The sequence below is a fragment of the Lissotriton vulgaris genome, chromosome 3_1 (assembly GCF_964263255.1).
Source record: "Lissotriton vulgaris chromosome 3_1, aLisVul1.2, whole genome shotgun sequence".
Taxonomy (NCBI): Eukaryota; Metazoa; Chordata; class Amphibia; order Caudata; family Salamandridae; genus Lissotriton; species Lissotriton vulgaris.
In genome coordinates this window covers 916,353,865-916,380,978 of record NC_141689.1, presented here as the reverse complement: position 1 = coordinate 916,380,978, position 27,114 = coordinate 916,353,865, and the positions used below count along the sequence as shown (strand labels likewise).

General features: G+C 46.0%; 1 protein-coding gene across 1 annotated transcript in view; it reads left to right on the top strand.

Moving 5' to 3' along the window:
* The window catches only part of CEMIP2 (cell migration inducing hyaluronidase 2), a 336,915-nt gene that overhangs the window by 153,030 nt on the left and 156,771 nt on the right, over positions 1-27,114 (top strand). The window contains exons 7-10 of the mRNA XM_086961256.1: positions 2,638-2,807; positions 7,123-7,332; positions 8,012-8,217; positions 11,772-11,841. Of these exons, the coding sequence (XP_086817382.1) occupies positions 2,638-2,807; positions 7,123-7,332; positions 8,012-8,217; positions 11,772-11,841 (656 nt within the window). The remainder of the gene's footprint in view (positions 1-2,637; positions 2,808-7,122; positions 7,333-8,011; positions 8,218-11,771; positions 11,842-27,114) is intronic.

Genomic DNA, 27,114 nt, shown 5'->3' with positions numbered 1-27,114 from the left:
TGGAATACTGCTTCTGCGCAACCATTATAGGTGACGCTGAGCCCTATGTTTGGCTTCTGTGAGATGGTACTGATTTTTAATGTGATTGTGTGTTTTTTTTAATCTCGTGAGAGACACTCACATTCAGACTGCTCTCTTGGATTCCTCTTCCAAGAGTTAATTGTGTTATATTTGTTTCTAAAACACTAAAATTAGGCTGTATAGGATCTACTAGTCCAGGGCTTCACATAGTCTGTTACTTGTGTGCTGCAACCTAGGGTAAAACGAGGGTTGACGCCTAGACATATTATGTTGGGTGGCTGTTTCTTGCAGCTGATGAAGGAAGAGGCATACAGAGCATTACAACCACAGGGAGGTATTCTGGAATATCTCTACTATCCATGGTGTACAACATAGGTGCAGGGGGTGATGGGTTCATGCAGGGTTTGAGGATAAACCTTTTTTAACAAACATTATATTAATTTATGGCTGTCGTGATCAGAGATATGACAATCCCAAAGTTGTTTACATCATACACACATCAGTAAGTTAATTCCTCTTCAATTAAATAATTGAACACGCAGTCCAAACGTTCAAGAGCAACTGTGTACGATAGATATCAGCACTATCAGCTCTGTCAGCACATGCTTCCTGCAAACTGAAATACAAATGAAAAGAAAACTATCCCCGCCATCCTTCGCCCCCTCCACACCGCAATGAAGCAAAACAGCAATACAGCAATTAATTCAGCATATCAGTAAGCAATGTTCACCACAATAGTACAGAACAGTATTGAGTAGTCTTTTTCAAGGAACATGAACACACTGGGTCGTCTACTTGCCCTTGCTCTGAAAGTATGGAGTTCTCAGGAGACTCCGTATTCGAATATCCCAGGTATTCCATCAACTTATCCCAAGTCCAGGTGTCATCAGATACAGTGTGTCCCTTTTGGGCTTTCTAGAATAATACCATGCCTTTGTACGATGCCCATTGAATCATAACCTCTCGCCTCCGATATACCTGCGGACTTGCCGATTCTTTCCATTTCAGGGTAATCTCCTTCTTAGCAAGGACCAAAGCTAAGTCTATTAATTTCTTGTTATTTTAAGTTTATTGGGGTGGGGAAAGCCACCCAGCAAGTAGGCTATAGGAGTACTGGTCATCTTCCTCTCTGTGACTTCTGCGAGACAATGCATGACCTCCTCCAAAAAGTCTCTTAACTCAGGGCAACTCCAAACCATATCTTGGCCCCCTTTAACAAACATCTGAGGCATCTCACCTCTTGCATTCCAAATATTCGTAGAATTTTACAAGGTGTAAGATATGCTCTGTGGAGAAAACCGAAACGCGTGGACGCTCTGTTTTCTGTTAAATTTGGAAGGGTCAACAGTGTTTCGGTGACAGAGAATTAAAACTCATGCCCTCTGTTGTACCAAATTAATCTGAATTAACATAAGCAAGACTAAATTAACTGTCTGAATTTCTCCTGTCAATTTATAAGATTTCTTCTATATGTAGTGTTTTAAAAAATTTTTTTTTAAATGTGTACCATGTTAATGAACTTGTGTAATAGGGGTAATTGTTTTTTTGATAAATAAACAGTGCGAGACAGACTTCTGCGAGACAATGCATGACCTCCTCCAAAAATCTCTAACTCAGGGCAACTCCAAACCATATCTTGGCCCCCCTTTAACAAACAATTGAGGCATCTCACCTCTCGCATTCCAAATATTCCTAGAATTTTACAAGGTGTGAGATATGCTCTGTGGAAAAAACTGTAACGCGTGGACGCTCTGTTTTCTGTTAAATTTGGAAGGGTCAACAGGGTTTCGGTGACAGAGCATTAAAACTCATTCTTTTTTTTGTACCAAGTTAATCTGAATTAACATAAGCAAAACTAAGTTAACTGTCTGAATTTCTCCTGTCAATTTATAATAAGATTTCTTCTATATGTAGTGTTTAAATGTTTTTTTTTTAATGTGTACCATTTTAATGAACGCTCAACACATTTGAAATGTTTTAGATGTGTTGATCAAGATAGTTGCATAAAAAAAGTAAAAAAATGTAAGTATGAACATATTAAAACAAAGCACTCCACTTTTCTGAACCCTGAAGTCACCCTGGAGATTATGAAGCAAATTATTTAAACATGTTATTTTTAAACCTTCTAAACCAGCTTTGAAAATGTTTAGCGATTCAAAATAGATTATTTAAAAAAAAGAACCATCAAATGCTCCGGCTAACAGCAAACTTGAACCATGCCCAGCATATGGATTGTTCTTTGCTGAATTACATTACTTTGGCCTAAAAGTAGCATACCCTCGGTGTATGGGTCCTCATGTTTGACCTGCAGATGGCCTTATATACAGGATGCGGGAATAAATCTGGGGGGGACCTGAATATGTTTTGCAAATATTCTGAAGCCAAAAGTAGGTTACATAGATTTGCTTTGCAAGCATAAACTTCGATGAACCCTGTACAATCTTGTCGCTTTGAGACAAAAAAACGTATGCCACGTTTGTGGTACATTGTTGCCTAGTGTCTGTGAGAAAGAAATCCATGTTAAATATTATGTCCTTATGCCAAATGATGGTTGAACTAACACGGTTTTTAGTGCTATAATGATGCCTAAATTAATCTCATCTTGATCCCATATAGAAAAGCCTCAATTCCTTCACATGGGAGATATCACTGATGGGGTGGACATGAGAGCTGAAGTCGGAGATCTCACGAGGAACATCCTTATCCAAGGAGAGACCGAAACATCCTGCTACGGCAACAATCAGTGCCAGTTTTTCAATTATGACACATTTGGTGGACATATTAAGGTTTGAGCTAATTCATTTTTACCCATTATTAAGAACTCTTAAAAGCAGAGTTTCGCGGTTGTAGTGTCAAATTAACCCTGAAGCCACAGGGAGAGTGATTTGTCAATATCAGCAGAACACACAGGCGGATCAATGGACCACAGGCCCGGACTGGCCGTTGAGGGCACCGGGCAATTCCCCGGTGGGCCGCATGGTTGGGGCCGGTTTTGGGCCCCTGGGGCCGTTTTTAGGTCTCGCCTGTCGATGCGCATGCGCATCGAGCAAGCGAGACTATGGGGGCTTATCCACTCTTTAACCAACTTGCAAGGAATCGTGGCGATTCCTTGCAGTGCACGAGAAATTTAAGCTCAATGCGCATGCGCATTGAGCTTAAAAGCGCGTGCACATGCCCCCAGCCGCCTGCCTTGCCTACTCTCTCTCTCACTGCCTCCCCCAGCTCCGCCCCCTCACTTCTTGATTGCACGGCCGCTAGGCCGTGCCTCCCCTACTCTCCTCCCCCCTCCTCCTCCTCCTCCTACTCTCCTCCCCTGCCTGCCGTGTCGCACCTCTCCCCTCTCCCCGCTCCGCCCCCTCCCCTGCCCGCCGTGTTACGGTCTTTGCAACTCCCCAGCCATATGTTCAAACCCCTCGCACTCCAGGCCCCCGCTCCGCCCCCTCCCCTGCCCGCCGTGTCGCATTTCTCCTCCCCCCTCCCCTTATCTGCCTTCCCTCCGTCTGTTCCCTCTCCCCGCTCCGCCCCCTCCCCTCCCCTGCCCGCCGTGTCGCATTTCTCCACCCCCCTCCCCACAGAAATGCCCTCCGTCTTCCCGTTCTCCAGGCTAGGAGGCTGCAGATCTCCCGGTTTATTATTATTTACGCTTTCTCCCGCTTTTGAAGACAGTGCTGGAGTTTGTCTCGGTTTTCACCTTTTCAAAGATGGCCACCATGATGATAATATCTTTAGGAGTACAGCTAAGCGGCACTTGTACATCTATGGAGCTTATTGTTCCGGGTATTTCAGTGGGCTGGCCCATGGAGCCATGTCTGACAAAGCTGATCTCGGGGGCCCTGTATACAGCTTGCACACGAGGTAAGGAGCGTTTCCACGAGGTGAAGTGTTGTAGGTGCAGCCTCTTTGGCTAAGCAAGTCTTAAGATGACTGTCTGCCCTTAGTAGTAATGGATTTAGACATGTGTATTCCTTGCCATTCATTTTTGGATATCGATAATTGACCCACTCGATACGGGTGGAAGAAAAGGTTGTGCGCTGCTTGGCCCTGTACACATTTATTATAGACACTTAGTTAGAGTAAGTATACATAGGCATATATCAGTGAACATTGGGAGATTGCAATTGCAGCGTGGATAAGTTTCAAGTTATGATTTTTTGTTCCTCACTTTGTGTTGGCCATTACAGAGTTGGTTAGCGAGTTTTTGGACCTGCCCCTGTAGTTTAATTATTACTGCACAGCATTAGGATTCCAGTGCAAGGGGCAGGATACTTGGAGGCTCCCCATATCTTGGCCGCACTAAATACTTACCCCATGTCCACCGCCGGCTTAGGACTTTCTAGGACTGCCATAGCTCTGTGATGTGTATATGTTTTACTAGATTGTTTGGAGATACCTATATGGAGGAGTTCATCCATCTAAAACTCGTCCCTTCTGCTTTTGAGTTTAGAAAATTATGAGTGCTAAGCGTGGCATTAGCAATTCAGGTAGCGTCCATGGATTTTTTCTACGTCTTATAATTAGATTTCCTTCTTGTGCTCACCACTAAACGCTAATCCGAGTGTCACTGCATCAGCTGTGCACTGAAAGCTAGCCCTCTGCTCGCCTCTTCCTGCCTCAGCCCTCTCTTTCTTTTTCCACTTTTTCCTCCTCTTGAAGTCACTGTCGTCTCTTCCACCCATCCCCTCGCAGCGCCTTCTTCCTCCTTTCGCGCACTCTGTGAATATTTCCTGCCACCCCCTTCCTCCACAGATCATTCCACTTCACCCTCGCCCTTCATTGGGCACCTCGTCCTCCCCTCATACCCTCCGCCCGCCGTTTCCTGTCTCCTCACCTACCCCCGCGCCTTGCTGATGCACCGTGACTATTTGCGCCTTTACGACGGGGAGTGACTTACGTCTGTTTTTCTCTGGTGGGGGTCAGTAAGGGGCGGATTATTAATATTTTTTGTTGGGTGCGTGGGGGGTAAATACAACACACATTGCATTACAAATGCTATAGGTGTCACATTTGCAAAAGTTAAAACTATTGACATTGTAACTGACAAACCTATTAATTTTGCTACTTTCAAAACCAACACAAATAAAAAAAGTGTCATTTACAATACCAATAGCTCAAACTTTACTAATGTGAGACCTATTGCATTTCCAATGCTTGTTGTTACAGGGCTGTTATGCTGCAAAAACGGCCCCGTAACAAAAACGGCCGAAAACCGGCCCTGTCACAGAGTGCGATCGCACCTCTCCCCCTCCCCTCTCCTCCCGGAGGGGGGGAGGAGGTCCGGCCGAGCACTTTGCCAGGGCCGGTTCTGGTTCCCAGTCCGGCCCTGATGGACCACAGTACATGTTGCACATTACTATGCTTGATTTATACTATATTCTTATTTTGATGTCGTTTTGTTGCTTATTTCCAAGCAGGAAAATACTTTTTGAAAAGAATGAGTCAACTGTGACGTGGTTGGTTGTTTTCAGTGAAAAGAAAACCAATGTTTAATTGGGTTGCTCAGCTGGAACCCCCCGTTTTGCTGCATTAAGAAGGACATTCTGTGTTTAGACAAAAGACTAATTAGCTGTAGGAAGGAATAGAGGCAGAGTCTAGGTTACCATTGGCTGGAAAAAATGATGGTTACAACATTCTTCCTATCAAGTATAAGCTTTGAAATTGCTGCTTTTTTGGAAACAAAAGCAGGCAAAAAAAAACTATATATATATATATATGGGCATATATTGTATATATTTATCATGTACATCACATTAACAGACGAAATTCGAATATATGTCCATTTATGATGAAAAGAATAATTGTTGCTCTGACAATTTTCGAACGATTTACACTTTTGTCTATTTGTATGGTCACGTGGTACAACCAGCTGACCAGCTGAGCTAAAGTGGCAAGTTTGTTTTGAAAAAGGCGTAATCGCAAAACACATGAATAAATGTAACTCAACAGTGTTTCTTCTTTCTTGCGTACATAAGAGTTGGAGTATTACTGCGCACATTTTGCACGGGACTTGTACCCATTTGCTGCACCGATGTGACCGGTTGCAGGCAAGACAGACAGACAGACGCACACAGCTTTGAAAATGTAGAAAAAGAATTTGGGTGAAATGGCATTGAAAACTAGGGTGTCAAGACCGAGAAGCCAGTAAAGCATCCTCAGCCCTAGAAGGGAAGTCAAAATGTGTGAAATATGAAGAAGTTAACAGATAAAATCGCAGTGCGGTTTTAAACTCCCCACTCCGAGGGGTTTAGTAAGCTTCGGTCCCTGGCAGCAGAGTACTGTTGTTTTAGAAACTTCATATCCTCAATACTGACACGGAAGGAGTTATTAATAGCAATGCTTCTCTGTGCTAAAGTACTGTGCAACCTGATCAAAATGCAAAGTGGGACCCTGCCCAGTTAATCCCATTCAGTTCATGACTGGAAGGGAAGATGTGTTGAACATTGGGGCATTGAACAGTGCCCATGCTCCTCTGCCTTTCATCCAGCTTAAGAACTTTTCTGAATTCTTAGCCCTTATGTGTTGAAGTTCATTCCGTAAATCTTGCCATGAACGAAGGAATTGTTTTCTTGAAAAAATGTTTTTATATTTAAAAAAAGAACCAAATTTGTGTTTTGTCCCCAGCCAACATCTGGTCCCAAGAACAGGGTCCACATTGAAGGTAGCCTGGGAACCATTGTTTGGGGTGTGGAGGGCTTATGGATTTTCTGTGAAAGCCTCAGTTAACACTGACATCTCACAGTAGCAAAGCTATTAAAAGGCATTTTGACATGTGAACTGCAGGCCCAGCTCTCGAAAGCCTAACAAAGCTGCCAATGACTCACAAATCGGATAAGCAGAAAATAAAGAAGAAACACATGTAGAGCAGAAAAGTCAGAAGTAGGCAGTTAAAGATACCCAAGATCAAAAGAGTGGATAACAGAGAAGAATGGTTTATGGTGTCATAGGAGTCAGGCACGCCGAAAGCACACGCCCCACTCAGTTGGACTTATTGTGGGTTGTGAAGTTTGATGTGATGTCCTACGTAGTTTGTTCATAAGCTTCATAAAGTTGAATTATGACATTGTCATTACTCATTTCATTAATCATCATTGCAATACTTCACAGATGTTAAAGAATTTTACATCCGCCCATCTCTCTAACGTGGAGCTCAAGAACATGGGCCAGCAGGTCCTGGGTCGCTATCCGGTTCATTTCCACCTCTGCGGTGACGTCGATGAGAAGGGCGGGTACAGTTCGAGAACATACGTGAAGGGGCTCGCAATTCACCACAGCTTCTCCAGATGCGTCACTGTTCATGCGACAAACGGGTTGCTGGTAAGTTCCCTCGGTGAAATGCCCAGCACATAGATGCACAGCTCCTTGCACATGAGTCAGCTGGGGTTCTGGTGCTTCACATGCACGGAAGCTGCTGCCATGTTGGCTTGGGGGAATGTTTGTGGTGTGTGTGAACTGCTGCTGCAACTCGCACACATCTGACTGTTTGCACATAAGGCTTTTTGTTGGATACATTGAGGTGATTAATCCTGATAAAATTTTACTGGATGACCACTGTTTGTAAAGTATTCCTCAGCTGGAGTGTGCATTGTAAATTAAGGCGTGGAATTAAGTTATTTTAGCTTGTATTCATACAGAAATCATATTTGCTGATTATTTTATTCCACTGACTGGAAATGTGTAAGTGCTGTATGTGGCACATTAAACTTGATGTGTACATAACCTATACAAAGGGGTAAATGGAGTGCTAGAGTGTTATTGTTCAATGTAGAATAACAAGTTGTGTTAATACACAGGTGTGTGCATGAGTTGTAGGCCGAAGATTCTCACCATTAAGCAAGAAAATTGATGAATTCGCACTTTACTGGCAGTCTCTGACCGAAGCGTTTAACTTTACTCTAAAGTGCATGTGCATGCTTCTTTGATAGGGACTTTGAAAGTGGTTGGGGCTTTAAAAGTGGTTGTCTGTTTATTATAACATATTATATGTTTCCTGCAGATTCAAGATACAATTGGCTATGACACACTGGGCCATTGTTTCTTTATGGAGGATGGCATCGAACAGAGGAATACTCTGTTCCACAACCTTGGACTTGTAACCAAACCAGGCACTCTTCTGCCCACAGACCGAAATAGCAGCATGTGCATTGCCATGAGAGACAAGGTGTATGGAAATTATATTCCGGTGCCAGCCACAGACTGCATGTGAGTATCTGGCAGGCGTTCAAACCTAAGCCAGCCCGTGCCAGGTGGGATGACTGTGAGGATTAAGCACGATTTCCTACACTGTATTTAGAGTAAAAACACAAGCTTCCTGCATGCACAAAGGACCCATTTATCACAGTTTTTGGTGTGCAGTTTTTCTAATTTTCTAATTTCTATTCATTAGGCCATCATAATATGTGTGGAACAAAAGAAATTCACATTTGAAAAATGATTGAGCCTATGGACAAGAAAGCTATTTAGGCATGGTAATCGTATTGCAAGTTTTGCACCTGAAATGTAATCAATATTATAAACAGTCAATATTTTGCAATATACTTTTTACACACTATGTGCTGCTTCAAGGCAAAATCATTGCTGTCTTGCTAAACTTTGAATGGTTTGTTTTCTTAGCATCACTGTAAAAGCACAAAGTTAAGCATTGCTTGGAAAACCTCTGTTGCCTTGCTGTCCTTTTCTAGACAGTCTTATTTTTTGTGCCCAGTGGACCGGACAGTCTGCAAGTGCACTGCTGGTGTGCCAGAACTTTTTGGCATTTGGTGGTAGAATGTTGTATCAACCAGTTAGGGGCGCCTTCCAAAGTATACCCAGCAAAAGGTCAAGGAAACTAGGTTCTCACTTGGTGGCAACTGACCCTTAGTTCAGTGGTACAGCTGGGAAGTAGGCTACCTACTATTCGGCTGCCTTTAAAATTTGACGTTTTGCCTACAACTGGGGCTCTTATCTTCTCGAAAACAAGTGTGGTGTGTTGAGTTACATATCAGTTTAAGTTGTGTAGGACTAGGAAGCTATGAGCAGGATGACTGGTAGCCACTGGAGACACTATGTGTGAGTCTGTACAAGATGGCGGTTTCTTTGCAGGTTATCTTCATTCACGGTTAATGTGACAGCCTACAAGCCATTTGTTCCTTGGTCCCTGCCGCAAACTGTAGTCGTCAGGTGAACATGTGCAAGAATCTCTCTTAAAGCACTTTTATTTTCTTTATGTTGAAATTCAGCCTTCCCATCTAGCTCAGATATACCAGCAGGCCTCAGCAGTTCTGTTTAGCCTGACATCCACCCTTCCAGGAAGAATATCTTAGGGGTGAAAATCCCCTTGTAGTTGGGGGGGGGGATATAACAAGTTTTAAATAAAGATCGCATTTTGGCCATAGTGGCTTGGCGCCAGTGCCCTCAGAAGTCAGTAAATTGAGGCTAAATAATGTTTACATGGACTTTAAGAGAAGACCATGCCACTCCCAACAGAGAGGGACACCTTACCAGGGACAGGGCTTGCTTTTTACTGTTTTCTGCAAATACCATGAGAAACTTCCAGCCCAGACATAAAGAACCATTCAAAGTACCGAACTGCTACCTGAGTTTGAGACTGCAAATCTCTACTGCACCTGGTTTGTTTTGGGAAATCAGCCCCTTATCTGTGGTACTCCAGAATCACATCTTTGTGGTTGTTAGAATCACTCCAGCATCTGCCTTCCTTTGTCCGTGAGAAAACTGTTGAGCCATCAACTTGCTTCCACCCAGATTTGTGGCCCACTGGATACACACACCCAGATTGCTGGTAGCCTTGCTAACTGGAGACATTGGAGAACTGGCCCAGGCAATCTTAATTATCAATACATGTTTTGGGTGGTGGCTAATTCAGTTGATGGGTTTTGCACATTTTTTTGACTAAAAACGTCAGCTGCAGAAACTCAGACTCACTAAGTTACACAGCCCTGCGTCTAGTGCCCCTTAGAATCTGGGGCAAATGACAGACATCCAAACCTATCTGGATGCTAGTGCTACTTCCGCTTAGGCATCTCTTCTCCAATTGACTCAGTCTCCTTTAGCAATCCTTAGACGATCTTTGAGACAGTCTTCTAGCTCTGAGCCATAGACTTAGCAACTCAGATTCATTTGCCAGCTTGCCTATTGCAATAACATTGACCCTAGGGTCCCGAGATAGAAGTATGTTTTATCTTTACGATAATAATGTTTGGACTTAAACCCAGAAATTTATAGCACCTCGTGGTTTTCTAAGTTTATACATTTTAACTGCCCATTTTACTTAACCGTAAATGAAGATGCATTATTCATTAAACTACCAGTTCTGAGTGGATTTGGATGTGTTGCGTCTTTCATGATTCATCTGACGTAGTGTCTAAAGAAGTTAGCTTTTCTATCTTTCTCGAATTCCAGAAGATTGCTGGGACAGGGATGTATGATGGAATAATGCATTCTGTTGCAACGCATGCCTTTGCCGTGTGTGCGTCACAACACAAAAGCCTTTACAATGTTTACAATGCATTTTTCACAACGAATAGGCTTTTACTGCAGCTGCCTTGAAAAAATAAATAAATACCACCCCCCTCCCTGAGATCTATAGCCGGACCCCTGCAAGCCGCTCCCCCCAATCCCCGGCCTTCAGCCCTTGTAAAATAATACCTGCACCGGCTCTGAGCCCTAAAACTAGACACTGTGCGACATGCCCCTCCCCCCCCCCCCCCCCCCCCCCCCCCAAGCCCCCAGCCCTTTTAAAGATACCTGGCCCCTGCCCTAAACCCTTAAAACTGGACCCCTGAACGACCTTCTCCTGGCCCCCAGTCCTTAAAAAAAAATAATAAAATAAACACCCCAGCCCAAAGCCCTAGAACATTACTCCTCTGCCCCAGGCCCAGCTCCCCATACCTCACCATGATGGCGAGGCAGCTCTTCTGAGGCGCGGTGCAGGTCGTGAAGAGGAAGGGTCTGTCTATTTCCTCTAATGAGCCTTTACCACGATGGTGCCTTTGGCACTGTTAACACGCATATGCCCTTACCTTTCATACCTTTACAATGTTGACTTGTTGTAAAGGCATGCGTGGTAAAGGCAGGGCCTAATTTGTGCTGGTGGGTTCCGGTGCTTGGCACGGGCACTTAATTGTCAACACGGCACTTAAGACAGTTTGCCACATCGTGGCGCTGCTTATCTAATTTTGAGATGATCAGAACATCGGTTGTTTATGAATACAATATAAAATACTACTACATGCCTCCCTAGCCATTCCTTTAGCTTTGGGAACCAGGAATAATCTGAACTGTCACACTTGCAGGCGAGAGAGATGGTTAGTAGTTGTTTTGATACCCTGTCTTTGGCAGCAATGACAGGGACAATGGGTGGTGCAAGGTGCAGTGGCCTCCTGGTCAGGGCCCTGGCACTTAATGTTTTGCAAATTAAGCTCTGGGTAAAAGCATATGCGTTGTAAAAAAATAAAGCATGGTAAAGGTTAAGTGTGGTAACTGTACATGTGTTGTAATCAATGCGTGGTAAAGGCTACGGATGGTAACAGCTGCATTGTAATGGCTAGTTCTCATGGCACAGGTATATCAGTAATAAATGACAACACTGTGCAGAGGTAGGCTTCCCACAGACTGGCCATTTTGTGACTGTGGTTGTACTAATACTAGTTCGTCTTGTTTCCACGTATGTTGATAGATATTTTGCCTTCCTTTTAGTTCTTCATTTCAGTAGGAGAAGATTCCATGTAAGCTAATAATCGGTCATATTTTTGTTGTAGGGCAGTTTCAACGTTTTGGATCGCCAACCCCAACAATCACCTCATTAATAATGCAGCTGCAGGTTCTCAGGTGAGAGGCTCTTTACTGTTTTGCTGGGGTGAACTTTACTGTGAGTAGTCTTCTGAAGTTTCCAGATTAGTAGTTAATTGTTCCTTCTTTTGTATCTGTGTCAGGTTTGTCTTTAATTCTCCTGGGCACTTCAGCTCAACACCTCATGATTCTGGGCCACCAGTACACCTAGGGGATCCACCACCTTCCAGGTCATTGTACACACTGTTTTCAGTCCCGAGTATGTGCTCATTTCATTCATTCTGGGCATTGCAGTCTTGCATTGCTCCCATTGAGCTAATTACAAACCCTCAAAACATAGTTTTGCAGGTAAGAAGTTCAGGACTGGAGACAGTGCCTGGAATGACCTACAGCTAGGGGTCACAAGAAGTACATGTAAATGTAAATGTTTTTGTACTTGTATAGCGCACAGCTACCCGCAGTGGGTTTCCCAATGCTTGTACAAATACCGCAAGGCAACGCTTCCTGGCTTTCCCTGTGAAGTGTCCACTCCTGGGCACCCCCATGGTGCAGACCAGGCATCCCTCGCGTTGTGGAGGCCGTTGTGGAGACTAAGCAAGCTATTGCCCAGAGTTGCAGCGTGGGACCCATGATCAGAATAGGCACTGAGGCGAGAATATCTGGTCAGGGGAATTAATGAGACCGAGACCTGCCGGGGCAGATATCAAACCCTGGTCCCTGGCCAGAGCTCTGCATCGAGGTCTGCCCGCTCTAACCATTGAGCCACACTTCTCCACTACATCCATTATATAAATTAGCTCTTGGTCTTCATCACGCTGACAAATCAAATTGAGGCTGCTGATTACATATGCAGATGTGTTCATGGGCTCATCTTCCATCATTGTGCTGGCACTACATCTGGACCCAGGGCTAATTATATAATATGACTCATATTAACATGGGCATTTTCCCCTCATGTTCCTGGACCAGATTATTTTAAATGCCGAGAGGGAGCCTTGCCTATTCTTGAAAAATATGACCATTCATTTTTACAATGTCTACATGAGGGCTGCACAGGATTCTGAAACTTCGTCCTGCTTGTTTCCATGTGAATGATGAATTTAAATCGCCCTTTGAAATATTATAACTGACCCCCTCCATTGTTTTTTGTGTACTGACCTGCTTCACATTCTCACTTTTTTTAAATCCTTTTACAAATCATCCAGTTGTATTCTGGGTGTATTCAGTGTCATCGTGGAAGATACGTTTTAACCCAGTGGTGTTGGGTATAGTCACACTTCTGCGAGCTTCTCGTTTTGGAGCAGTTGTGACTGACTCACTTTACTTTGGAACTATCTAACTTAACAGAGGTGTCAAAAGTGTGGGTCAAAATATATATTTGCTGTTTAATAAGATAAAAGCTAAGATGAAGGAATGTGTTGACTCTGTCACATTACCCCTACAGTACATGAAGATAGTGAGGCATTGTGCACCTTGGTTACACAGCAAGAGGGCTTCGAGACCGTAATGTCTGCTGCAAGAGCTAAGATATCAGGTCCTGGTGATACTTTTTCTGCATTGTACAGATTCATGGTGGCGGAGGCTCCTATCATTCTTGCAGTCTTTGGTGTGCAACAGAGTGGAGCAATATGTTTCTTCTTGAATAGGTCCAACATGTGCATCATGCATAAAAAGGAACTTTTCCCTTTCTTATATGTAGCTTCTGAAGACTAGTTAATGCTGATGGTAAAAATCATAGCGAAGCTCCGGGTTTGTAAGCTTTATGCATATTTTTATTCAGACTGACAAAGTATGCCTAGGCTGACAGACACCAATGAAACAATAATGTTAGCAGAGTCCTCAGTGTTGTGATTTGTGTGAGCAAATCCCACGGCTTGCTCTGATCTTTTGTTTATATGTGGAATCGTCTTTCTCTACAATGAAGTTGACCCTGGGCAGCCAGTGCTGATGAGGAATTCGAGTTCAGGTGGTGTTTCTTTTAATAGGTTATTTGTGGGCTATTGTGATATGTGATCAATATCAGTCTCCTTTACTCTGTTTTGAGGGATGAGGCATGGCTGTTCTCTGCCTCTGTAAATTTACTTTGTTGATTAAGCCTCCAGCATTTGCAGTGCGTGATGCACCTAATATTAAGAGACGTCAGGCTTTTGAGAACTAACCCCACACATATGCAGATGATATGCTGCTTTTCTCAAACACACTCAATATTTCTAGATATCCATTCCATATTTATCCTGACAACTCGCAGGAGAATGCCAAGATGTAATATTATTTGATCATTTAATGCTAGCTATTGTCTGACTCTTCAAGCCTTTGCCACCATCCTTTCATCAGAGAAAATATTATATGTACTTATAATGTTGAGTAAGGATGTACAACATGGTAAATGGATTATGGAACAGGTGTAGCCTATTAATCACATGAATTATAGTGTCTAAACTCTTATGTGAGGTAACTTATAATGTATCCCATCAAGCTGTTCTACTATCTTAGAGGGTTTAAATCTAAAAAAAATAATACATGTTTGATTGTAGCCCAAGTCTTCAATTTTGGCACTTACTCAGTTTTGGGTGTTCACAAAAATCCTCACCAGTACACATAGAAATCTATCTATGACAATTGTGGATTTCTGTGGGTATTTTCTTTTACCCTAGGCTCACAGAATGTCTGCAGGTAGACATTCTGCACGTCAAACAGTAGAGAAAATATTTACATACCTAATGTATCCCCAATATTTCCATCTGGCAATCCTATGCTGTAAGCTCTTTTAGAATATAGTATTGGTTGGACATTTTATTAAGCAAAATGCACGCTTACTCCAATGTTTCGAACTTATTTGTGTATTGAGGATTGAAAAGTGTATTGGGACTGCTTGTGTGTTTTCACAACGTTCGGACATTGTAGTTGACCTCAATATTCCCCATGACCACCCCCCTGTACGTTTTCCTGTGACCAACACAATTCTCACCCCTTTTCTAAACTTACCACAGAGTAAAATCTTACTTCCTAGCAGGATTTCCTCAGATGTAAGTTCCCCATACCAGTGTAAAAGTTTGCAAATCCTGATTCTCGCAGATGATGTGCACTGCAGTCAAACTTGGGAGCACCTAAGGTCTCTGACTCTGACCCAAAATATTTAAATACTTGTAACTGAGATAGAGAAAATGTAAGTGTCAAAATATCATTCACATTTGTAGTCTCATGTATTTTTAAATTCAAAAGATTGAATGTGTTCAATAATTAAAGAAATGCTTGAAAACAACAACGTAGTCTGAGAGGTATTTAGACAGAATATCGGAATATTGTGTCAAGAATTATTAAGGACAAAAATATCATGAATGTAAGTTTCTATAGTTAAGCAAAGTTTTACTGTATATATCGCCACATATGTACTTTGACTATGTGTGTGTGTGTGTGTGTGTGTGTATATATCTTCAAGGTATGCAGTGTCGGAGTTAAGAATAGTAAATCTATACTTACCTATCTGCACTTACCGTCTCGATATTTTGGTCATCGATAGTTTTGACACAATATACTGTTGACACAATATTTTTGTTTCCGATATTCTGTCAGTGATCCGTCCTAGAGGAAATGTGAAACAAAATACAGTATTGTCTTGTCGAAAGCCCTCTTTTCCTGTGATTTATGCACACAGCCATTTAAGTAAGACAACCTTATTAAAAAGCAGTTCTTAGGAGTGGCATAGTAACTCTCTTTGCAACTCATGGCTCCAAATGCCATCTAAAAGAGCTTTTTAAATGTAGGTCTGGCTACAGGACAACTTTAGCTATGGTCAGCCCCCGTGGTCATTGATTTGAGTCCACACCATCTAACCATTGTTTGAAAACTGTGTTTTTGCATTTTGGATCAAGTCAGAAGAGTATTTAACTCTCACGATTAGCTGTTGACTATTAGACTGGTTAGTCTGCTTTTCAAAAGCAAAGCTTCTCACAGTTACTTGTACAGTGAGGCGAAGCATCTATGTATTGCAGTGGAGGTGCGTTTGTGTTCCTAAAACTGTTTTTATACCGCTGTTGATGCAGCACTAACAGTGATTTTGCATCCAAATGTGATTTTGCACCTAAATGTGAATTTACACTTGATTTGTTTTGCTCCTAAATGTAATTTGTACTCCAAAGGTGTTTACACATTCCTGATGTTTCACCAATGGTACATTTAGGTTTGGCTTGACAGGGCAGCTCTCCGCAGACCCATTATTGCCTACCATTACTGAAGACATGGCTGTTCCCGTGAGCTTCCCCCCCTCTTCATGCCATCTGTAATGGTTCAGCGCTGGGACGCTCACGGGCAGCTATGCGCTTTAGAAATCCGGTAACATTAACATTAACATTAAAAATATACTCAGTCGGCTTTTGCTTCACCCGGGAGGAGTATTTCCTGATAGGCTCAACTCACCGTTCTGTAGCGTACCGCATGGCAATGCAGGAGGATCTATTTTAGATCTTAAAGCTTTTCATAATGTGTGTGTATAAATGTTATATTCTATATCTTTAATTCAACCCTGTTCGTACGTTGGTATATGTGGTCATTACATTTTTTCTTAAATCCACTATAGCATGAGGCTGTAGGTCAGCCCGCTTCACTAGGAGTGACGACATTCTGCGCTTCCACAAGTAGCACATCCCCATACAAAGTACTTCCCTTCAGTGCCAGGCACTTTTCAGTTCTCTCAACTATAAAGTTCTACAAAAACCATGACAAAAACTAGCAGTGACCTGGGGCGTGGCTTGCAGCATGGCGGAGTAGGACGTACTCTGTGCCAGCTCCGGCAAGCCGAAATGATCCGACACGCTTAAACTACATCCAGCAACTTTAAAACCCCCGAGAACGGCACCAGACACCTGGTGGATCCCGGCGGCCGCACTTGCTATTCTCGGTTGATGGTCAGGAGGGAGAGGAGCGGCTGAAACTGCCTGGGAGCCTGGAGCCCGTGAGAGGAACAAGATGGTGGCGCCCGCGGCACTGTAAGGGGAAAGCCGGAGACGGAGATTGAGGCCCGTCCGGACGCGACAGTGAAGCCGGCTCCGCCGTCCCCAGCGCCTGCCGCGGAGTGAGGGAGCTGGGGAGAACCGGCGGGTGACTTCAGCTGGGTAAAGAAGACGAGGGGTAGCGGATTGAGGGGCCGGGGGCTCTCTCTCCCCCCCCCCCCCATCCTGGAAGCGAGATTCGTCCGAATGAGAGGGACGTGTGGTAGCGGCTGAGCAGGAGGGGAAAGCGGATAGCTGCTGGCCACCTGCATCGGGGGAATAAGCGACACCCTGGGACTGAACTGGTGCTGCCGAGGGCGGCGAAACAACGCTGGTGCTCTGGGCCGCATGACCGCCTCGCACTGCTGGACACGGTAATTGAGTGGCACCTGGAGATCGGGCGTGGTGCCTCAAGGGGGTGATCCACAGGTGGCTGCTGTACCTGCTGAACATCGGTCTGCCACGATATGAGGAGCGGGAGAGAAGAGGGGAAAGGGAGTCGCCCATGTGCGTCGCACGCTATCCAAGGCCCCAACAGCGGCTGAATACGGCGGCCCTGGAGTGGCGGGGGAGAGGAGGGCGGACTCGGCGCTCCTGGACCATGGCGGGGACGGTGCTGGGCCTGGAAGTGACCGGAAGTGGGCGGTACTGCCATCCAGACCGCCTGGCCGGCTGAGACGCCCCAGAGGGAACACGGTACATCTGTGCTCTAGTGGGGTGCCCCATGGCACTGGGTCTGTGGACTGCGAGACGGCCAAGCAGGTCTTCGTGGCCTAGTGGTGACACCGAGCTTTACCACCCTAGGGGCGTCTCTGGGAGCCTGTCGTCCCAACTACCGGGACTTTCACCCGACAGCGAACGGCAGTCGCCAAGGAGGCGCCGGTGGCGAGATGGCGCAGTGGAGAGCCGCAGTGGACGTCGGACCGAGACCGGGGCTGCGGACGTTGCCCCCCCCCCCCCCCCCCCCCCCCCCCCCCCCACCTACGCAGAGGAAGAGCCAGGGCGCCATGGGTAAGAAGGACACAGTTCCAAAAGCCCCGAAACAGGCCCCTATCGAGAAGTTTGCGGTGGCGCCACAAAACTGAGGAATGGAGGGTGCAGGGGCGAGCTTGGACACTGCCCTCCTGATGGGTGCAATACAGGCTTCGAGAGCGGACATCCAGGCCGGCCCTGGAGGTGAAGATAGGAGAAGTGGGGGTGGAGGTCAACCTCCTGCGACAGGACTTCCGAAATCTCACTGAGAGAGTCACCATGTCATACAAGCCCTGCGGAAAGATGTTAAAGAGCTGAAGGACTCCCACAAGCAACTGCAGTGGAAGGTGGACGATGCGGAAACTAGAGCAAGACGTAACAACCTCTGCTTTGTGGGTTTTAGAGAGGGGATTGAGGGGCCCAATGTGGCGGAGTTCCTGCGCGCCTGGCTCCTCGAAACCTTGCCTCAGGCGACATTTTCCAATTGCTTTATCATCGAGAGGGCACACAGGGCACTTATGGCTAAGCCCCTAGTGGGCGGGCGACCAAGACCGATCATCGCAAGGTTCCTCAATTTTGCCGACAGATCTAATGCTTCGCGAAGCCAGAAAGTTGGCGCCATAAGGGTCGAAAACTCGCAAATAATGATCTTCCCCGATTACAGCCAGGAGGTGCAAAAGATGAGACGTTCATTCGACTCGGTCAAGGCCAAACTCCAGGACCTAAAGATCCAACATATGCTCCTTTTCCCTGCTAAATTGAAAGTACTCTATAAAGACAAGGCGCATTTCTTCACGCATCCGGACGACGCATGGCAGTGGCTTGAGGAACGACCACCCTACCAGAGTCGAGAGGAGACGGTACGTAGCACGGCCCTGGAGGGTCCTGTAGCCGGCAGCCTCTGGGAGACAGTGCAGCCACAGAGGAGACGACGACTACGGGGAGCAAGGAAGACTCACTCGACGCCGTACCCCTCGCTGAATTGGTCGATAAGGAGACAACAGGACCCTGGTTCTCCACAATGGGATAATCAGGCAGGATCTAGATATCGGGCCTTGGCGGACGGGAACCACACTGAGGGGGAGAATGACACAGCTGGTGGCACGACGGGAAGTGAGGAGGAGGAGGACCAATCGCTCCACCCGCTGGTCGCAGCCATACAGGAGATGGAGAGTGAATCCGCTAAGGACACAGCCCCAACACAGGGAGAGGAGTAGGACTTGAGCACCTGAGAGGGACAGAAGCTGGATGGAGAAGATATCGGCTACGCCGCATGGTGTCGCGCAAGTGCCTTACTCACCTCCTACTTTATTTCTTTTATTGTAATACAGTTTTTCTTTGTTACTTTTAGTTCATCTCTTTACGAGCAGAGAACTGCCATACAATATTGTGGACTCTGTTGACCATATCCTTTCTTTTTTGATCTTTGCTTGAGTGACAGATTGGGGTAGATCAGCTAAGAAGGGAGACTTTGAGGGGGCGACAGACCTTTTCCAGCCAATAAGTCCTACCATAGAAGGGAGGAGGATGGTGGGATTGATGGGGGAGGAAGGTTCACTGAGTCAACGTGGAAGGGGGGGAGGCAGAAGAGGGAGGGAGGAGAGGGGGGGGAAGTTCATGTCATGTTAGTCGCACGCTCCAGTTCTCCAGGAGACACCTTCGACAGGAATTTGACTACACTAAGCTACACATACACCAGGATGCCGGGTGATGATAGGGGAACACACAGGGAACAAAGGGGACTCAGCATCCTAACGTGGAACGTAAACGGACTTGGTAGCAAGATTAAAAGGGGGTTGGTAAATTCCTACATTAAAAGGATGACCCCCGATATATCACTACTTCAGGAAACGCATCTCAAGGGGACACAATGTGCCTTCCTAGCTAGGGGACAATATAGGGTATTAGCACATGCAGGATACACTACAGGATCGAAAGGAATAGCCATAATTATGAAAAAGACTACCCCGTTCTCCATAGCTCAAACATGGACAGATATACAGGGGACGTACGTGGGGGTGAGGGGAACTTGGAATAGGCGCGAGTACACAATACTCTGTGTATGCCCCCCCGAAACTGCAGGCCAACACGCTTAAGAAAGTGGTAGATCTACTCCTTGACACGGCAGACACTATACAGATTCTAGGCGGGGACTTCAATGAAGTGATGGACCCGGGGCGGGACCGGACGGGAGTGACGGTCAGAGATCGAACCCGAACCCCCCCTCTCAAGAATGGTTGGCAATATGGGATTCACAGATGTGTGGAGGTGGTTGCTCGCAGACCAGAAGCCTACTCCTTCTTTTCGGGCTCACATAAGGTGCACTCGAGACTGGATTATATCTTTCTGTCCAGGCAACACTTGGCAATAGATGATACGGCAGAATATAAGGGAAGGGGGATTTCCGATCATTCCCCACTCCTAGTGAGATTGGGGATGGGACGAAATAGGACTACAGGATCCTGGAGACTGACAGCGTGAGATCTACAAAATGTGAGCGTAGTGAAGGGTCTGAGAGCGGACGTGAGGGTCTATGTAGCTGACAATGAAGGGACGGTCCACTCCAAAGTAATATTCTGGGAGGCTCTCAAGACGGTAATGCGAGACAGGATACAAGATAGATTAGCGGCCAAACTGAGGAAACTTCACAAAGAAACAGTGGCATTGGAAGCGAACATTCTTGACCTGGAAAGGAAATACCTGATCTCGAAAGAGACGGGAACTCTCAGGAGGCTGACAGACACACAAAGACATTACCGAGAAATGGTCACGGGAGAGGCCAAAACCCAGGCACTAGCCACATTGCACAGGCTGTATGATGTAGGGGATAAATCGGGCAAACTACTGGCGTGGCTTAGCAAAAAAGAGCGTGCAGCACGATGGGTAGAGTGCATTAGAGACCCTACGGGAGCACCGATTAACACGGATGCCGACATTGCCGAGGCGTTTGCAACCCATTATGAAGGCTTCTACGGGGCTAGAGACCTAGGAACCTCTGAGGAGTCGTTGCAATATATGGACACGATTGACTTACTGATCCTGCCTTCTGAGGCCCGTCAGGGCTTTGAGGCGGACATCACCCTAGATGATATCACCAAAGCTCTTGCTCGGCTCAGACCGGGTAAATCTCCGGGCCCAAACGGGTTCCCGGACGAGTTTTTATACGCACGGCGGACATCCTCTCACGTCATCTGAAAGGTTTATTCGAAGGGGCACTGCAAGAGGGGAAACTTCCCCCGGACCTGCGTATGGCGATAATAGTCCCGATCCATAAGGAAGGGAAACCGCACGATGATTGTGCGTCCTACCGCCCCATCTCTCTCTTCAATATAGAGGCGAAACTCCTGGCAACCATCCTTGCATTGCGCCTCCGCGAGGTGATATCGGACCTGATACATCTGGATCAAACAGGGTTCCTCCCGAATAGGGCCACTAGAATGAACCTCCGGCGCACCCACAATTGGTTGCAGGAAGTAAGAGAAAGGGAAGATCCACACTGGTTCCTTTCCCTCGACGCGGAAAAAGCTTTGGACGCGGTCCATTGGCCATTTCTTGAGGGTGTCATGCAGAAATTTGGCTTCGGCCCAAAATTCTGTAATTGGGTCCAGCTGCTGTATACTGAACCCAGAGCGAAAGTGAGAGTGAATAGGGCTACATGTAGGGACTTCCCAGTCCAAAGGGGGACCCGACAGGGCTGCCCTCTGTCCCCCCTCCTCTTTGCACTCACGATAGAGGTGCTGGCAGCTAGGGTAAGACAGAATGTGGCTATCAGGGGGTTTAGGCGGAGTGAGATGGACTCCACGGAGGAAAAAAATCGCTCTACGCGGATGACATTCTTCTATACATTACACAGCCGGATACCACGACCCTGGAGGTCTTTCGGGAACTGGAACGATATGGCAGGTATGCCGGTTACCAGGTGAACTGGCACAAGTCGTCCTCTATGATCCTAAGGACGGGGAAGCTGGCCGGACCTTCCTCGAAGGTTGCTGACGACACTGGAGGGGTTTAAATACCTCGGAGTATATATTAACCTGGATCGCAATCAGTCCTACCAACGAAATGTAGAACGAATATTACTGAACTTCATGGAGGACGCGGCCCGATGGAGGCAGCTCCCTCTCACCTTGTTGGGCCGGGCGGCTATGTTCAAGATGATTACGTTGCCCAAATTCCTATATGCCCTGCAGAACGAGTATTACCCTCTCTCGAACACACTCTTTAAGAAAATACATGCGGAGCTTAGATCCTACCTGTGGCTGGGCAAACAACCCAGAGTGGCGCTCAGTACACTCCAACGACATCAATACAGTTGTGGGATCTCGCTCCCGAATCTCGAGGCTTACTATTGGGTGGAACACATAGCCCCGATCAACGACTGGCTCCATGCGCCAGCGGATCACCCTACCTACGCTCTTGAGACACAAACTCTCACCTAAGCCGCTGCTGTACTATTTATATGGGGGTGTGCGACGACCGCCGCTTCCCCCAGCTACGAGTACCACTCTACGACTGTGGAACAAGGCGATGAGCCGCACGGGCTGGGGAAATAAACCCACCCGACAGACACCGATCGGGCACTGTGAGTGGCTCACAGAATTGAACAAATTAGAAGGGTTCCAGAGATGGGACGATATTGGTATCTCCACCTTGGGAGACATAGTGGCAAGAGGGGACTTGAAATCATTCGCGTCCTTGAGGGCAGAGTTCGGACTCCACCGCATGCAGTTCTTCAAATATGCCCAATTGAAACATGCCTGGCAAGCGGAAATAATCCAGATACACGACTTCCCGGAGTACGCACCTCTAGAGGGTAGGCTGCTACAGGAACAGGTTCAGGAAAAAGCGGTATCGCTTACATATAGAACACTAACAAATAATATGCTAGGAGACCTAGAGAAACTTAGGAGAACGTGGGAGAGTGAGGTGGGAGACATTGAAGATATAGATTGGGATATGGTTCTAATGCATCCCAGGGAGGTAGCCATTAAATCCCGACTGCGACTCATTCAGTTTAATGTCCTGCATAGAACATATTACGACAGAGTCAGGCTGCATAAGATGGGACGGACGGAAGATGCTAGGTGCCTCCGGTGCAGAGACGAGGGGGGAGACTTCTATCATATCGTGTGGGCATGCCCAATAATTCAAGATTATTGGGGCACTATATTCACAGAGTTAGGAGAGGTATTAGAGTCCCCTATTGAATTAGACCCCAAATTGGCCCTTCTGGGCATGACCAATGACGTGGACCTGGTGCGTCCCCTGCTGACATTTTTGGTACTGGCATTGGTGGTGGCCAAGAGGGACATAGCTAAGCACTGGGGCGCACCTGAACCACCGTGGAGAAGAGGGCTGGACCTATATATGGCTGCTGAAAGGGTCACTTACAAGGCGAGGGGATGCCCGAAGAAGTTCTGTAAGGTATGGGGCAGGTGGAGAAAATATCATGGGATGGATGGTGGGTTGTGATCTGCTCATTTAGCAAGGACTGCAGAACGTGACCACGTCAACTTGGGAGCCATTGGATGCTGAATACCAAGGACTACTGTACAATATCACATTGGGCACTGGTTTAAATTGCTATGGACCGAGATAGAGATGTATGTGGGGGAGGGTGGAACGTGGGAGAAGGGGATACGTACGATGCTGACGACATGCTTGTATTGTTGAGTTCTATTAAAATGCAAATAAAAATGTTTAAAAAAAAAAACTAGCAGTGACCAAGCTAAATGGCGGGCAGCCAACACCAGACCTACTGGCTTTGCCTGTCCATGTGGACTCCACATGTCACCATTGTTTTCACAGCTGTGGATTCGAATTGTTGTGCAGAGTAAATACATTAACTTATCCGGTGCTGGTAACCCTGATACATGGAAGAGGATTTTAAATATGGAAACATATTTTGTAAACATATTATTTTTTTAGTACAGGCATGGGGCTAAATGTACCTCCGTATTCTACAACGGTGTTAGTGATTGCAGCATCAATTAAAATTACAAGCAAAACCTGCTGATTTTGCCAATACTTGTTAATGTAATTTTACACCTAACTGTGATTTTGCTCCTCCTAGATACAATACTAAAGTACTGCATACTCTGCACCAAGGGTTATTTTGCACCTAAAAGCGTTTTTACAGCTAGAGTAATTTTAAGCCCCTCAAATATGAGTTTGCATAAATGATATGAGCTTCTAAATTTTGTCATTGTTGTTGCACCAAGGGGGGTTTTCACCTCAGTGTGATGTCAACCAAATGTTATGTCATATCGATAAATAACATTTCCGTCTGATGTGATATCTTTCTGTTGCATTTGTATTGAGTAATTGTACACTGAAATGTGAGATCACTCTCCTCCCAAATTTGCATGCATTACTTACTGATGATTTTTTTCTTAGCTGCATTGGCGCACCTAAATCCGGCTTTTCTGTTAAACGTATTTTTGCACATATAAATGTCTCCACAATTCTGTTTCAGCAAGGGAGAATTTGCACCTAAATTTGCCTATAAATGTGTTTCTTTCTAAACCTAGTTTAGGTTTGTAAAAGCGTTTCCTCATTCTAATGATGTTACTGCAGCATGCCTTTGTACTGAAGTGTGGGGTTTAACTCCTTATTGTGATACCATTATCCTGATTACTGTGTACTAGGGATGATGCTGCACCTAAAAGTAAATTCTGCCCTCATATATGATTTTTTACAAAAATGGGATTTGTGCTCCTAAGTGTTGTCCACACTCATGCTGATGTAATACCAATGGTGAGTTTAAACTCCAATGTGCAGTCAACTAAGTCTAAGACCATTCTGATGCACACATTTTACATCTAAAGTGACATCTCATTACCACATTCCCCCTCTGCATTGTGTGATAGTCTGTGGCTGCATACATTGGCTGTCCTATACTGAAACGGTTTCTCTAGAAAGAATAGCCTCGAAGATTTCCATGTGGCCACCAAACGTAAATCAAATTAGAACTTAATTTCACATCAGAGTCGCAAATGCACGTAATAATGTCTCATGATCCTTTGTTCCCTGGCCTGTGCCTGCTACCTTCCAATACCACAAACACTGAGACAAAAACACCATAGTGTTAGCTTCCATGCCCACCGCATATGCGCTTGGCCACCATCATACCCAGTGTCTTAAAGATCTGATCCATACGGGTAAGATCAGCTGCCAGCGAGACCGCTTCTTGGAGGTTTCCATATTGCCCCCCACCCACATTGTTACGGCAAGCATCGACTGCCTCCCTATAGCGTTGGATTACTGGGCAGCACCATAGCATTGGAAAAACGTGCCCTTTAGGATGCAGTTTCTAAGACACAATGCAGTTGTTGCCCTGCCTAATTTCACCATAGTGCATGTGTAATAGAGTCTGTGTAGTACTTTTAATTGTACAAGACAGAACCTAGATCTTATTGCAACGTCTCAGGGGGACGCCAGGGCCTCCGGCCACTCATCGTCCTCCAGGCCCTCCAGATCTCGCTCCCAGTGCTCCCTCCGCTGAATCAGGAAGTCAGGTGAGTTAATAATCAGTTTACAGTAAGTAAGGGAGATCGCTTTTTTGGGCATGTGATAGTCTAGTAGCCTGTCCTTGAATGGTGAAGACTCAGAGGGGATCCTCTCCCTTTGACAGCGCCTTCTGGTGTGCGTGGCATATTTGGAAGTAGTGGAAGGTTTCGGTGGGGGCCAATTGATACTCGACCTGTAGGCCTGCAAACGGGATCACGCCTCCCCTTGTCCACATGTCTTCACCCTAGAAAGACCAATTAGGATCCCATTTATCAAAGCTGATCTGTGTAGCCCAGACCCCCATCTGTGAAGTATCCCACCAGGGCGTGGCTTGCATGATTCTACTTTGCCAGCCCAAAGCCTTCAGTGTTTGTGGCAGAGGGTAAGTGGGAAGGACAAAGGATGTGCATCTCCATGGATGGTCATGAGATGGCCTCCCGGTTGCATGACTATCCTATCCAACTGATAGGCAGGCTCCACCTGGGGGAGATGAACCCACTGGTTAACAGTGATGAGCTGTGCTGCCCAATATTATTTCTGTATATTGGGCTAGGCAATCCCGCCATCACACCAGCTCCTCTTCAGCTTTTTTTGTAGCTATGCATGCAGGCACCCCGTCCCAGAGTAGTGTATGAGTTTCACTCTAGATTGCCGATGCCTGGATTCAATAGGGCATATTTTGAAGTGCATACAGGAATCTGGGCAGGGTCATCCCCTTAAATAGTGCAGCTTTTAACTTTCCCACAACTAAAAGAGGAAGCGTCCTCCAATGTTGTACATCCTTCCTAAGATGCGCCAGCGTAGGTGACACCTGGGTCTCTGGGAACATGCATCCAAACATATTGGAATTCCTCTGTGGAAATACTAGCCACACATTCTCTGGGCAGCCGCTAGTCTGTCCATGAAGGAGCTAGAACTCCAACGTTTTCAAATTAATGATGTACCCAGAGTAACAGTGGAACAAAGTAGGCATATGCGTTATTCTGTTGAGTATAAAATCTGGGTCTGCAATGTAGAGTAATATCTCATCGGCATAAAGGGAGATTCTAGCCTCCCAATTCTCTGTCCATCTCAGTCCTCTAATCAGCAGAACACATCAGATCCAGGTAGCCAGTGGCTCCAGGACCAGGGCAAGGATGCAAGGGAAAATCGGGCAACCCTAATGTGTGCCACGGCAAAGCCAGGAACACTGCGGCTCACCAGGTCCCTGTTAACCGTTTACCTGGGCCAGGGATGAGTTTAGAGGAGTTGTGTCTAGGCCATAAAAGGAGGGCCGAAGCCCTTCTTGGTCAGGATCTAATACATGTAGGGCCATTCAACTGTCAAACCATTTGCGCACAAGTGAGAGCACAAATGCGGCCTCTCGAATCCTATTTGCACGGCCGAGGGTGCCATGCTGGCACCACAGGTTGAGAGTTGTTCCTCCCCGGTGTGATGCCGGATTGATCAGGGTGGATCAATGACTGTATCCCCTGGACCAGCTGGGAAGCCAGTAATTTAGCCAGGACTTTAACTTTTGCGTTTAGTGGTGAGATAGACCGGAGTGAGGCACAGTCATCCAGTGGTCTGCCCTCATTGTGTATGACCACTATATTGGCCAATCTCTGGACTCTGGGCTGAACACCCACCTCATAGCTTTCCCTGAACATTTGCAGGAGGTAGGGAACAATTTTAAAGGCTGTTAACTTATAGAGCTCATTGGGGCCCACCGCCTTGCTGGGGTTCAAATCCCAGATTGCCTTCAATACCTTATCTACCCTAAGATATTGTTCAAGAAGTGCCCTGTCCATCTGTGAAAGACTCGGAGGAGGAATGTTCGACAGCAATTCAAGAGACTCCTCAG